Source organism: Neopelma chrysocephalum, unplaced genomic scaffold, assembly GCF_003984885.1.
Source record: "Neopelma chrysocephalum unplaced genomic scaffold, ASM398488v2 Primary Assembly neopelma1_143, whole genome shotgun sequence".
Lineage (NCBI taxonomy): Eukaryota > Metazoa > Chordata > Aves > Passeriformes > Pipridae > Neopelma > Neopelma chrysocephalum.
The window spans coordinates 1,720,621-1,733,776 of NW_020897805.1; the positions used below are offsets into that span (position 1 = coordinate 1,720,621).

The window sequence follows — 13,156 nt, forward strand, 5'->3', positions numbered from 1 at the left end:
GAAGAGAAGAGAAGAGAAGAGAAGAGAAGAGAAGAGAAGAGAAGAGAGAGAAGAGAAGAGAAATCAGAAAAGTACAGACATTTGTACCTGCATAAGGCTGATCCAAGCTTGAGAAGGCAGAGTCCAAACCTGGAGAGCTGGGCATGTCACAAAGCCCGTTTAGTTCACAACTCCCCATAAACAGAGAGAGAGGCAATGAGAGAGGAGCAAAGCAGTTCCCTGCTGGAGTAGAACCAAAACTCTGAGATGTCCAAGCCCTTTCCTATCAGTTCCACAAGCCTTTTAAAGCCTCTCTTTTGTCTCATAGGCATTGCTGCTGAAAGCCATGAGGTCACTTGGTCTATTTTTGTCTTCGTAGCTTCATCACTGAGCAGTGTGATGGACATTGTCACCTGGCACTTAAACACCCTCCTTCTTTTCCCCACCCTGTACTCTGTGTAAGGAGAAACTCCTCTCTATTATTTTAAATAAGAAAATATACTCTATATTCTTGCAGCTTCTTTGGTGCAAGCTTCAGGTTAGAAAGCTGCAAAATTCAAGTTAGTGTTACCAGTGCCTCATTGTCCAGAATTTCTGTGCCAAAGAGCCCTTCAAAGAGATGAAACTAACACAGTGCGCGTGTCCAGCATGGACAGGCATAAGAAACCCACACAGAAGGAAAGCAACTTTCTTTGTCTGAAACCCTCAGAGAGCACCCAGCTCCAGGCAAACATAAGGGAGAAAAGAGAAAGGAACATCTTCCTTTTTATGTATATGTCAATTTTCTTCCATGTGTGAGGAGAAACAGTCCATGATACAGATTGCTGTTGTGTACCAAGACTGAAGAATACTTAACAGAGGAGCATTAGGATCCTGGGTGCCTGCAGTGAAGTCATTTAGTTGAATTAAAATAGCAGAGGCTGTTAGCTACACAACTGAAGAGTCTGGCTGTGCCCAGGGAGGGTGACAGAGTGTTTGGAGGCCAAGAAGTGGTGTTTTGGCATCACCATTCAAAGCTCCAGCACTGGAGAGTGAAGTGTTGAGAGATCAGATGCTGGTAGTAAGGACTGTGGTGGACAGGGAGGAAGGGAACAGATGGTAAAGGGAGTCTGCAAATCTCTGCAGTCACGGCCTGCTCAGCATCTCCTCACACTTTGCCTTACTGCCTCTTCCTGTACTCGAGCAATAGCTCCAGTAAAAGAACCTCAGAGCCATGGCCAAAGGTGCTGTGATTCTCCCTCCCAGCAGCACCAGCCTTAGCAACTCTGTAGCCTAGCACTTGAGCAGACCTCCAGTGTTTGTGAGTCTAGAAAAATGAAGGTCTGACCATGCCTCCTGAAATCCAGTGGCCATCGCTGCAGGCCAAGGAGACAACTCCCACAGGCAACGTTGCTATAGGGAGACCTGTCATGGCTCATACAGAGGCTCTTACAGCAAGAGCAATGAAAGTGGTTCAGTCTCTTCTTTGATGAATAATTATACACATAGGGAAACATCCTCTTTGGGGAAACCTTGTAATATCTGATACATGCAATTGGAATGGGAATACAGCTCCATATCTATTAAGAATATTCAAATGGAATAGATAGAAGAGTAAAAGGAAGAGTTACAAAACTCTCATAAATTCTGTTGGTGTGGTGGATAATTTCTATTGAATTTTTTTTGTCAGCATTTAAATCACTAATTTCATGTCCCCACTGAATTCTGTTGGAAAAATCCACAAAAAGGAAAAATTTCTATTAAGCAAAGCCTATGAAGATTTTTCTATGAACTTAATTTAACGAAATTTCCCTGAAGTGAAATTAATTTTGTTACTAATTACAGTAAAGAGAAGTGTAAAAAGTATAAGTCTTTTCAAGATCAGGCCTTATTAAAAGAAAGCACTTTAATATGTGCTCAGGAAAACTACTGAACAAGCAGGCTTATGTGATGTCAGATACTGTTCATGTTCTCTAGGAAACAAAAAACGGTAAATTTTATTACCAAAAATCAAATTCTAGAAAAAAAATTACCATAGAAAATAAGCACTTTGGTAATTTCAGACATAAAGAGCCTGTTCCTTATGATGAAATGGTACTTGTCTGCTATTTTTTTCACATGGGATCACCTAGAATTTTGTTCTTTGAGCTATTTATGTTAGACAAGGTCATTTTTCCATGGCTAATGTTGCAAATATCTCAGTAAGTCATCAGAGGCTATAGACATCTCATACTTTTCATACCTGGAGTCCTTTCAAAATAAGATTTGGATGGGTTATATTGACCTTCTAAATATTCCCCTGTTGAAAGCTTCAACCTTTCAAGCTTTGATCACTATTTAAACTGCAAACAGTTAAGCAGAGGAGTATCTATTCTTTTACTTGAAAGAAGTGGTAAAACTCTCAGGATAGGAAGCATGTTTCTCATTCTTGGATATTTGCACGCTTCCATCACATAATCTGTACATAATATAAAACACAGATATGACTTCAGCTCCAGTTTTGGATGCTACAGGCAAATGCTTCAGTCCTACTCAAGTCTGCAACACTTAACCATGTATCTGAGGTTAAATAGCTAAATACTTGTCAAACCAGTATTTATTCTTAAATGGCTAGGGATTTTAAGTGTCCCAGTGAGACACTGCCCCACTGCAATGTCCTGGTTTTTGAAAAACAGAAATCACCTTTTCTGCAGATGAGTTGACAGCCCATGGGAAAAAAAAACCAACATGCCCAGCCATTTTGTAGATTTTTGACCATTCTTAGCCACGCTGATCTTGAAAAGCTCTGTGAGGCAGAGAGGATGTGGAGACATCACTGTGCATAGCTGCAATACATTAGTCTCATGATATCCTGATTGAATAGCTTGTTCACTCAAAAAATCTCCCTCAGTTGAGAGAGAGTTTGCCTTTCTTCCTGAGCTCAATGTAAAAGTGTCCTCAGTGCAGCAGGTAGCACACATGGCCAGTTTTTCTGTGCTGAGGGCTCACACTCAGGCCCTGGATATTCTCTACATAGTCTTTTGCAACAACACTGCCAAAGTGCTGCCAAAGGACAACTTTCTTTTACCGGGACAGCACCTGTTGAATGCACTAGTCTTTTGCAGTTTTAGCCCAATTTCCTAAGGAAGGTTTATGCAATCATGCTGCGTGTCTTTTGATATTACCCATTTCATGCTAATAGCTTTTGAGCCCCTGCTAATTTTAAGTCTGAAGTCACAAAGATACAATGTTTGTAAAAGTTTATGGGGGAATAAATGGCTTGACAAAGCTGATAGACCCCACCATAGGAAATGAGAAGCCTGAGTGCAGTCTTAATAAGGCATCAAAAACTGAAGAACACACACAACAAAGAGATTATGCATTCTCATTTTGAATGTGAGAGACATCAGACAGATTTGCATTTACTAGACATGAGAGAATGAGATCTCAAATACAAAACATAAATTAAAAGGACACTAGGATCTGCTAATTCTGCTATGTCTGACAGCAGGATACTGATTCATTGTCTCTTTGTCTTTCATGTTTCCAGCATCTACTATGTAGTAATACAGACAAGTATATGTTTGCCATCTGGGTATGTGGACTTGTTTAATCCTGTAGCACTTGCCATATATTCTTGTTATTCAATTGATTTTAGTCCTTTTCTGCAGCTATTCAAGTTCCAACTACATTTAAAAATCTAGCTTTTCACATGACAACTGTATACCTTCCATGCGTTATGTCATCTGGTGACTAACACACAGCAATGTCCACTGAATCCCCAGGCCATCCATTGAAAATGGTATTATTGATATTTCCTGTTACTGCTTGCTAAGTACAACAGTCAAGAGAAACAAAACACGTTTACAATGCTTCACCACCAGGCACTGGCAGCTGAAAAAGCAAATAGGAAGGCAATAATGGTGTACCTGGGAACACTTTTGAGCTCTTCAGTCCAGGTAACCCACCTCCCTCCCCTGTGTCCCCCACACACCTGGGTTTCTGTGGGAAGGAAGACCAGAGAAAAGCTGCAAGGTGTCTCAGCTAGGTTCCCGTTCTGAATAGTGGCAGTTTCGGGGCTGTGGTGTGCCCCACAGCACATACTGCTCGTTCCGTCTAGATGCAGCCAGAGGACAAGATCCACTGACAGAAGAGAGGAGGGTTGGGATTTTTAATCATCCGTCTCCTTGCCAGTCATATAACATTGAGGTGGAGAGGACCTTTGATTGGCATGTTAGTGTTTAAAGCTACATGGGTGAAAATATAGAGGTAGTCCTGTTAGATTCAGAAGCCCAGTGAAACACTACTACCAACTTAGCCAGTTAGCTAATATGACATCATGAACCATTAATAGGTATGTTTTCTGTTCTATTCTTAGCCAATTGTGCAGTCACCTTACAGTAGTCCTATCTCATCCATATTTCTCTCGCTGGAAAAGTCATGTGGAACCATATCAGGTATCTTAGAGAAGCCAACATATACTGTGTCCACCGTATTTCTTTAGCCATGAATTCTTATCTTACTGAGAAGGTCAAAGACTATCTCTCTCTCTACATTCTATCAGTCCATGTTGATTTTTCCACAAAGTATGCTCAAAAGAACTATTTCATTCACCTAATTGAAGCTAAACATTTATTATTAATTTTTTCTTATCCTCAATGTTATTAGAAGGATATAGTCTTGCTCTCTTTTCCTGAAACCCTTCCCATTATTCCAGGGTATTTATCAAGGACTGAGGACCATTCTGATACAATTTTTATTAATTCCTTACATTTCACCTCTATAGAGAATATGATTCAGCCTTGTCCTTTCAGTATAGTCTGTGTATCAAGATATGCTAAATCTACTTGCCCTCATTTCTGCTCCTGTTTCTTTCAAAGAGGTAGATTCTTGGTTAATGTAGGTGGTAGATGCACTGATGACAGTGAAGCTTTACACATTTCACAACACACTGATCTCCCTTCCTACGATGGATTTAAGTGAAACTGGAGAATGATTATTTGCCAGGTTGACAGTTTTCTCCTCTCTAGCTATAATTTTCTCTCACTTCTTTTGAGTAATGACTGTTGTTTAATTACCCCTTGTCAAAGTCCTTTTATGCCTGACCCTTTTATGCCTCTCCCTCATCCATCACTATCACTTTGTCTCATTTCAGTGTTGTCCCTGAGCAGACTTGTCCCAGCCCTGTCAGGAAGTCCCATATCACTTTCAGAATTGATGGAAACAACTGGACAGGGAGAGGGATTCCCGTTGCCTGTTTACATTGCGATTTCTTTCAACTCAGCACTCAAAATCCTGGAAGCTAAAACTGTCAGCTTGGCTAAGACAGAGGTTATATAGATATAGATGTTTCAGTGTGATTATTGCTCTAATCATCTTTGAGATCTGTATTATTTGCAAAATTTAGGTTAATCCCGTTGTTCCCCATCAACCTTTCACATGCTAAGTCAGACCAGAAGTGCACGTGCAAGGACAGGCTATGTCAACTGAATGTATGTGGCAGCATAGTGTGAAAAATCACTAGCTGGGGCTCTGCAAGGATAATGGAAGTGTGAGCTTGGAAGAGAACTGCTAGCACTTTTCATCAGCAGCAGGAGGATGAATGATCCCTGATCATGTCTGAGGAACTGTGACCCAGAGGCAGAGTCCCTGTGCTGACAATAATAATGTCTGAGTAACTGATGGTTTTAAAAAGATGCCCAAATGATATCTCATAAGGTGGAAATACTAGGACAAAAGAGCGTATATACTTTTTCATTTTGGGGATCATATAATTTTCCTCCATACGTCTTCAAATACTAAAGATCTTTCACCTCTCAGAGACTATTATATGCAGCTAAATTTATTTTAATATATTTTCAGGTAAATCCATGTCTCTGTACAGCTCTGGGGCAGCAGCATAGCAGTGAGGTACAAAGGTGGAGCAGAGCAGAGCTCTATTTGCCTTACTTCCAGTGCTACAACCCACAGCATCCTCACGGAAATGCTGGACAAGAGTGATGCCCGACAGAACGATGCTGGAGGTCTCCAGTAAGAACACCCAAGGAAGAGGGCCGATTACTTGTGACAAATTTTGAGATGGTTCAAGAAAGAAGGAAAAGTTCAACTAGACTAGCCAAGATGGGCAACACTAGTTTATAGTCTCTGTCTTCTGCCCAAACCATTGATACATCAGCCTGACAATATCACCTCTGTGCTTTCGATAGAGGAACATAAACTGAAGGCATAAGCTCAAATGTCATACTCAAGCCTAAAAGTAGAGAAAGAGGGCTCTAGATGCCCAGAGTTTATCTCACTGTGGTCTTCTTTAATAAATGCCTTCCAAGTGGCAGAGAATTCAAAGCTGAATGTTAGTTATTAAGTGGGGTATTCTTAAGCAAACACCTACAATTAGGCTGCAGCACTGTATGTAAACTGATTTCCCAAGTAGATGCAATTTCCAGTTTAATGTGTGCTGAAATGAGATCAGACTCTCCATCTGTTATTCAACCATGGAAGCTGTTGTCCTTGTTTTCCTAGTGGCTGGCTGCTCACTGAGTAGCAATGGCCAAGGGTGATTCAGCATTGCTTCATACTGCTAGGAACAGACTTCCTGCAAGATCAATAGTTCAGGCAATTAATTTTAATCTCCTGGTCTGAGCAGAATGCTTTTCTATTTTACTTTAAAGCAGGTAGGATCAGGTCAGTTGACTACTATCCTAAATCTTTTGGTCTCCTAGACTGCAGTGAATGGCAAAACCAGGAAGTTGGTCTAACAACCACATAAACGTGATCATTAGAGTCACAACTGTCAAAGCTGAAAGCCAAGCAGAAAATGTGGTGCAGTAAGTTCAAACTGCCATTCAGGTACTTTATCTTGTTCATGGCTCCTGTGGCCTATACGGATTGTAATAGGTGGAGAGATGGCTTGCTGTGCTCACCCTCTCTGCAGAGAAATGTGACTGCAGTCACTCTTAGAAGAGGTAATCTATATGACCCTCTGATGAATAGGCCACTTATTTATAAGCACCCTATCTTTTCAAGTGATGCTGCTGTACATCCGCTTTAAACAAGAAGGATTTCCTTTTCTGATATGGAATGTAGTATCTTTGATGACTCTGCACAGGCAGCCAGGCCCATATAAAGCAGAGGAGGAAATTTCCCCACCCATTTTTCCCTCCCTTCCCCTACCATACATGGAGAGGCTCTTGAGTCCTAGGAACTAAAAATAGTCCAGAGGATAAGTTTAAATTGAGATATTTTGAAGCACTTCTTGCACTGACATAGTGTGATAGCAAGTTAGGAATAGACTGCTGTCCTGGTATGTCTGTCTTTTACTAGCAATTGGTATTTTCAGTGGTGAGAAAGGCTGAGCCCTTTGTCCTGTGAGATGATTTAGGGTGGGGGTGAAAATACAATGCACCTTAGAGAGCACAGGTGGCTGAGAAGAAGCAACCCTGGCTACAGATGGATCCTGAGCCTCTGAGGGTGGGGTGAGAAGAGAAAGGCACTGCAGGAGCTATGGGGAAACAAAGAACCTCACTAGCAACTACTTGTGACAACTGTAGGCTGATTCTCCCTGCCACAATCTCTCACTTTTGAAACTGATTCAGATTTTTAATTAGTATTTTCTGTCTTGTTATCTCTTCCTTTTCTTCTGCGCTGTCCAAGTGGCACATAAATAATTTCAGGAAGGGACGTGGTTTGGCCCTGTACAGTGATGACAAACTGAGGCCCTAAAGATCCCCAGTTTCCCCAGGGATTAATCACCTCTTTAAAGAGAGCAAGTTACAGTTTTAGTGAGAAGGAAACAAATTTGTACTTTTGTTTCTACAAATTAGGCAAAATATTGGCTATTCACAAATATGACTGTTCTGTAGTTCATTTAAAATAAAGCAAAGAGTCCCTCTTTCCTGGCCATTCTCTTCCCCCAGTGAGCAGAACACCAGAGTGCATGGTAGCCACTGGGTAGTGATGAAGACTGAAGTCCTTTTACTTGTATGACAAGTTCCCCCACATTTGGGTGGTGTGTAGCTCCCCACAGTGCCCCAGTGGTCTGCACCAGCAATGCTCTGAGTGGTTTTTGAGCAGGCATGTCTAAGTCACGTGTCCTGTGGAGGGCTCGGATGATGTACACGCTTATCCCATAGGTTGGAAAAAGTGAACCAGTACCAATGTGCAAATACAGCATGAACTTTGGAAAGAGAGAGGCCCAAACCTCACTGCAAGGGTGTTGGCTCTCTAAGGACCTCCAAGACACTGTGTCTTTGCTGGGGATGAAAAAGCACAGTTCAGCAGTTGATGACATGCAGGGCATTATACAGTGGCACCAGCAGCTGCTGCCCCCTCTTTCCTGTGCTGATTTTGCTCCACCCCACCCACTGCCAAATCCTGATTTTGGGCTGTTGGTACTTGCCACCACGCTGTGTTCTGCTCATGGAGTCAAATCCTTGTCTAGTATAAATAAGTGAGCTCTACCATGTGCCTCCCATGCCAGTGAGTAGCTTCTCTGCAAGCAGCCTCCCCATGGAGCCAATGCAGGTCAGCAGTCCCACAACCTCCTGTGTTTATACCTGGGTTTATTCCAGGTATAGGTGTTCTTTAGCTCTGTTCACCGTGTAATGAACACCTTCCATATTTCTTCCTTACTCCCTTCCTTCACAGAGTTACTGGCTCCTGAACCTGACTTTTGTTTTAATGGCTGCTGTGCTCCAGCATGATCAGGATGTAGAGTTGTGCCTTCTCATTTACTTCCAAGATCCCTAACCCAAGAAAAGACCAAGTTGGCTGTGTGAGTTGCCATCCATGGCAGAGTAACTCTTCCATAAGGACACCCATGGCCAAACATAAACCAGAAAGGGCGCGTGAGCAGTGGGGGAGTAATAGGAGAATAAAATATTATCTCAGTCTGCAGTGCTTCTGGGAACCCTAGCTCTAGCTGGAAATATTGTTGCATCACCTCCTGCCATGGGATATTATTTTGCCATCAGAAATGCTCTGAATTAAATACATAGCTTTCCTGAGATTCTTTTGTACTCATGCTGTCCGTGGAAATAAGTCTTGATGTAAAGCAGTTGCTCATCCACTGTTAGGACTATCAGGTGGCAGGGAGCAGCTGAACATGCCTTTCTCAACATTCACCTCATGCTTGTACATTATTCAAAGGGGGAAAAAATAACTTCATCTTCAGGGAGGCTGAAATTGGTACTTTCTTTCTTGTCCTAAGGAAAATGAGTGGTAGAGACTAGGAAGAAATACTACAAGGCACCAGGTTGATTACACTGCCTAGCAGGGCCAGACATAAGGGACCCAACTGAGTCTGTCCTCTCAATGCTGGGAAGAGCAGGAAGACCGCGCCCTGCCTGATGGAAGCACCTAGGTTTGAAAGTTACCTCTATAGGTTCCCTTAGGCAGAACAGATAATGGAATGTTTAGCTCAAGGAAAAGATAAAATAGAGGCTTTATAATTGCTTGGCAGTATTATCTGGCCTGGGTAAAAATGTCTAGCATTTGAAGTAGAGAATCAGAAGTTAGAATCCATATGCTTTATTTCTGATTGAGTCTAGCAATTTTTGTGTCTCTGTTTTCTATTCTGTCCCCCAGCTAAACCACTTTTTTAAAACCTGCTTTTTTTCTAGGCTCAGAGAAGTGTAAATTAGTCAATCATACTACACATCGAGGTACTCATATGAAAATAAGTTTTTGATCACCTTGTTTTTAATATTATTGGATAGATCACAACTGTGAAATCAGGTAATGTCTTGTTCTACCTTCATGTTTGGCATTGAAATACTCCATGTGTAGCAGAAACCAGGAAAGATATTCACAATTAAGGTCACTTCAGGTTTGTCACCCATAGACTACACTACATTTTTCAGTACTTTATTCCACATGGAAAGGTCTTGACTATCAGGGATTGCACTACAAGGAACTGTCTCAAGAGCTGATTTACCAGTTCCTGCCTGTCCTTGCTGGACACCCTTCTCTGCCAATACCCAGTTCTAGCAGAGTTCACTAGCTGCTGCCACACATGGACACCCTTGCTGGAGTGAGTGCCTGCAGAGAAAACATTCTCCAAAAGTTGACGGAGACAAGTCCCTCCCTGAGCTCCCTGACAGGGTGAGAGAAGTGAATGACTTACTGACAAGACTCTTTAAAGGCTATGCTGACTGAAAATTATCTCATCAGTCCTTAATCATGTGTAATACTACATGTCTCTGTACCCATGGAGAAGTGAGCTGAACAGGGTGCTAGAGCCACAGCTGGTTGTATGGCTGCAGCTTCTATGAGTGACTCCCAGATCCCAGACCCAGACCCTTTCACTTATCTGTTCGTTGGGACCTCTTGGGTGAGGTAGACCCATCTGCAATAGGAAGCCCCAATCTCTGCAGATCTGATTTGACCCTGCTTCTTTGCAAGCTAGAGGAGCTAACCCACTTGATATTTGCAGGAATTAGGCTTTTGGAAGGAGATTCAGCATAAGAAAAGGGCATGAGTGAGTGGCAGGGTGCAGAGGACTTACTGGCCTGCTTGGCTTTCTCTGTATATGTGGTGGTTAGGTCTTCATCAATCGGATGTTCCACTGGCCCCACCATGGGGATGAGATGGCGTTCCGCTCGGATAGCCTTGGTGGCATGGGGCAGGAGCATTGCCTCTGGAGAAGGCTCCCGTCCCTCTGTTGATGGTGGCCGCAGCTGTCCCTCGCTGTCTGAGAATGGAGTGTCTGTGCGGCTGCCAGGCAGGCAGACAATCTCCCTCTTGGCCACCCCGCTGGAGCTGGGCACCTCTGCTCCCCCCTGCACAGCAGCCTCTGGCATGCTCTCGTAGCCGCTCTGTTCAGACAGGGACACCTCATCCGGAGGTGCATCCGCCTTGCTGGCGGTGCTGTCAGGTGGGGAGCGCGGGCTCTTCTTGCGAGCCCGGCGGTGCTTCTCCTGGGCCACGTTGTCAGCATCACTGTCCGTCTCCCCATAGTAGGCCTCGCTGTCCGGGGGAGAGGTGAGGCTCTCCAGGTGCCTCTGTGACCTCCGTGGCTGGGAGGGCTGTGTGGTGGCCGGGGCTCCTGCTGGTTCAGAGCTGAGTGACTGTGCTGGGGGGCTGAGCAGGGATGGGGGGGAGAGCACTCGCTGCCCTGGAGAAGGGAAACGCTGGAACCATGGGCCAGTCTGGTCCCCACCAACTATCCTGTGGGGAGAAGGAAAAGTGGTGAGATAGGTCTGGTTTGTGGGGCTAAGTGAGAAGGAAACCTGATGTGAGAGCGAGCTATGGATCAAAACGGTGTTTCAACTGTCTTTCAGGTGGTACAGCCACCTGAAGTGTAGACTCCAAGGGCAGACTCATCTCTGATATCAGCTACATGCTCTCGTTCTGATTTTCTACTTCACAACTCTATGGAAACCAGGTGTTAAACACTTGAATATCAGATCTCCCTGAGAGCATAAAATTCTACCAGCCAGCTTAATCAGCTCCCCAGGCATTTCTCCTGGGGATACGAATACCTGTGTAGCAAGCATTCCCCAGGACAGTGGGACATGCCTCTCAGCCTGCCACTTGTCAGCAAGCTACCACAGGTGCCTCAGCTACCACACTGCACTCCAGCTGCTCCTGCAGCTGGGACTGCACCATGGAGCTGTGTCAGCTCTGCAGATCCTGGCACCTCCAAACTACTTTGGATCAGGGTGGGCTCCAAACAAAGAAGTCAGTGCTGTTTGTTTGCCCTGACCTCTACATGGGAGTAAATAGGCAATACTTCGGATTAAAAGGCCCAAGTGTTTTTTGGGGGTAGGGCTCTAGCATCCTGTCACAGCAGACCACCATGATGTTTGGCCTGCTCACTGTGGGACTGTTTCACAAGTTAGCTACCAGGATTCTGATGACCATATGCAATCACGCCAGCCAGTCCAATCCATAGTGGCATTTGTATAGTGACTTCAAGGCTGTAAGTCTTGGATGTCTGGAGTAGGTGCAGGGCAGACTGGGGCAGTCAGTCCTATTGCTGACTGCCAAAGGGAAGGAGAACTGGCTGTCCTGACAGGGAAAGAGCCCACTCTGTCTTTCCTCTCCTCAAGAGTGAGTCTTGATTTCAGTGGCAATTTGACTCCAGACCTTATAAAAACGGAGCTGGGAACTTCTTCCTTCCCTTGTCAGAGTTGCCAGGGCTTATTAGAGCTATGAAGGAGTCCTAAGTATTTGCCTTCTGAACATGCATACCAGGAAGCCAGGCAGACAGCATTGCCTCTCTAAAGCTGTGGAATTCATGACTTGGATCCCAGTTCAAAACTGTGAAAAATTTATAGTCATGTCAAATGCAAACCTTTGTCGAAGCTAAGAGTGGGACAATTTGTCTGGCAGGTTTTTTTTTTAATACTATTTGCCATTATGAACTCTCAGTGAGGAGCAAACTCAAAGTTCCACAAGCAATACAGAGCAGTCCTTCCTCTTCTTTAAATACTCAATCAAATAACTGAAAAGCATTACTGTTTGTAAGCCAGTTTCTCTTGTTCTGCATTGTCAGATCACAGTGTCTCTCCCTCCCTCTTTTTCTGAAATGCACATACTCCAGAGTCATCCAGCTACCTCTCCTTTCTGAACAGGATTGATTGGTGTTTTTTCTGGGAACATAAATATGAAGTGGGAACAGAGATGTGGTCAAGAAAGCGATATGTGATGATTTCTCCACTACTCCAGGTTGCAGCCAACTGGTTATGTTATTTCCAAACCATCCAATGCTGGCTCCCAGAGGACTGTGAGAAGCCTGCCTTTGTCACTTTGTTAATTCAAAGTGTGCTGATTTTGCCCCACTGGAATTTGCCCAGGCAACTGTTGGCTGCAGATAGGCTCCGATGGGGTGAGATAAGGCCTTGGCAAGGGACCAGGAGCTATTCTGGACACCTTGTATAGAATTTATTCGTCCCACTTAATCACAGCTAGGGTATAGAGTGAGCACATCAGAAGGCACCAGCATGTTACCTAAAGCCAAGGGAAAGATCCTACATGCTCAGGCTTTCCTTCTCCGAGCACTGACCACCTCTGCCCCTGCTTTACAGATGCCAGCAACCAGCGTGGCTGTCCCTCCTCGCTGCTCACGGTGCTCTGCCTGTTCAGGACTGTAGAAAATCCCATCTTCCAGCCCCCTTCACCAGGGCCTGTTTTTCTGAGGGTGACTTCTGTTTTGGCAGTAGTTTTGACTAGCTGGGACTTCACACAGCTTTTCTACCTTCATCTTTATATGATTATTCAT

At 44.0% G+C, this 13,156-nt stretch overlaps 1 protein-coding gene across 1 annotated transcript in view; it reads right to left on the reverse strand.

Annotated features, from left to right (window-relative positions):
• Positions 1–13,156, reverse strand: part of SYNPO2L (synaptopodin 2 like) — a 39,374-nt gene that overhangs the window by 8,921 nt on the left and 17,297 nt on the right. The window contains exon 3 of the mRNA XM_027700263.1: positions 10,439–11,100. Coding sequence (XP_027556064.1) covers positions 10,439–11,100 — 662 coding nt within the window. The remainder of the gene's footprint in view (positions 1–10,438; positions 11,101–13,156) is intronic.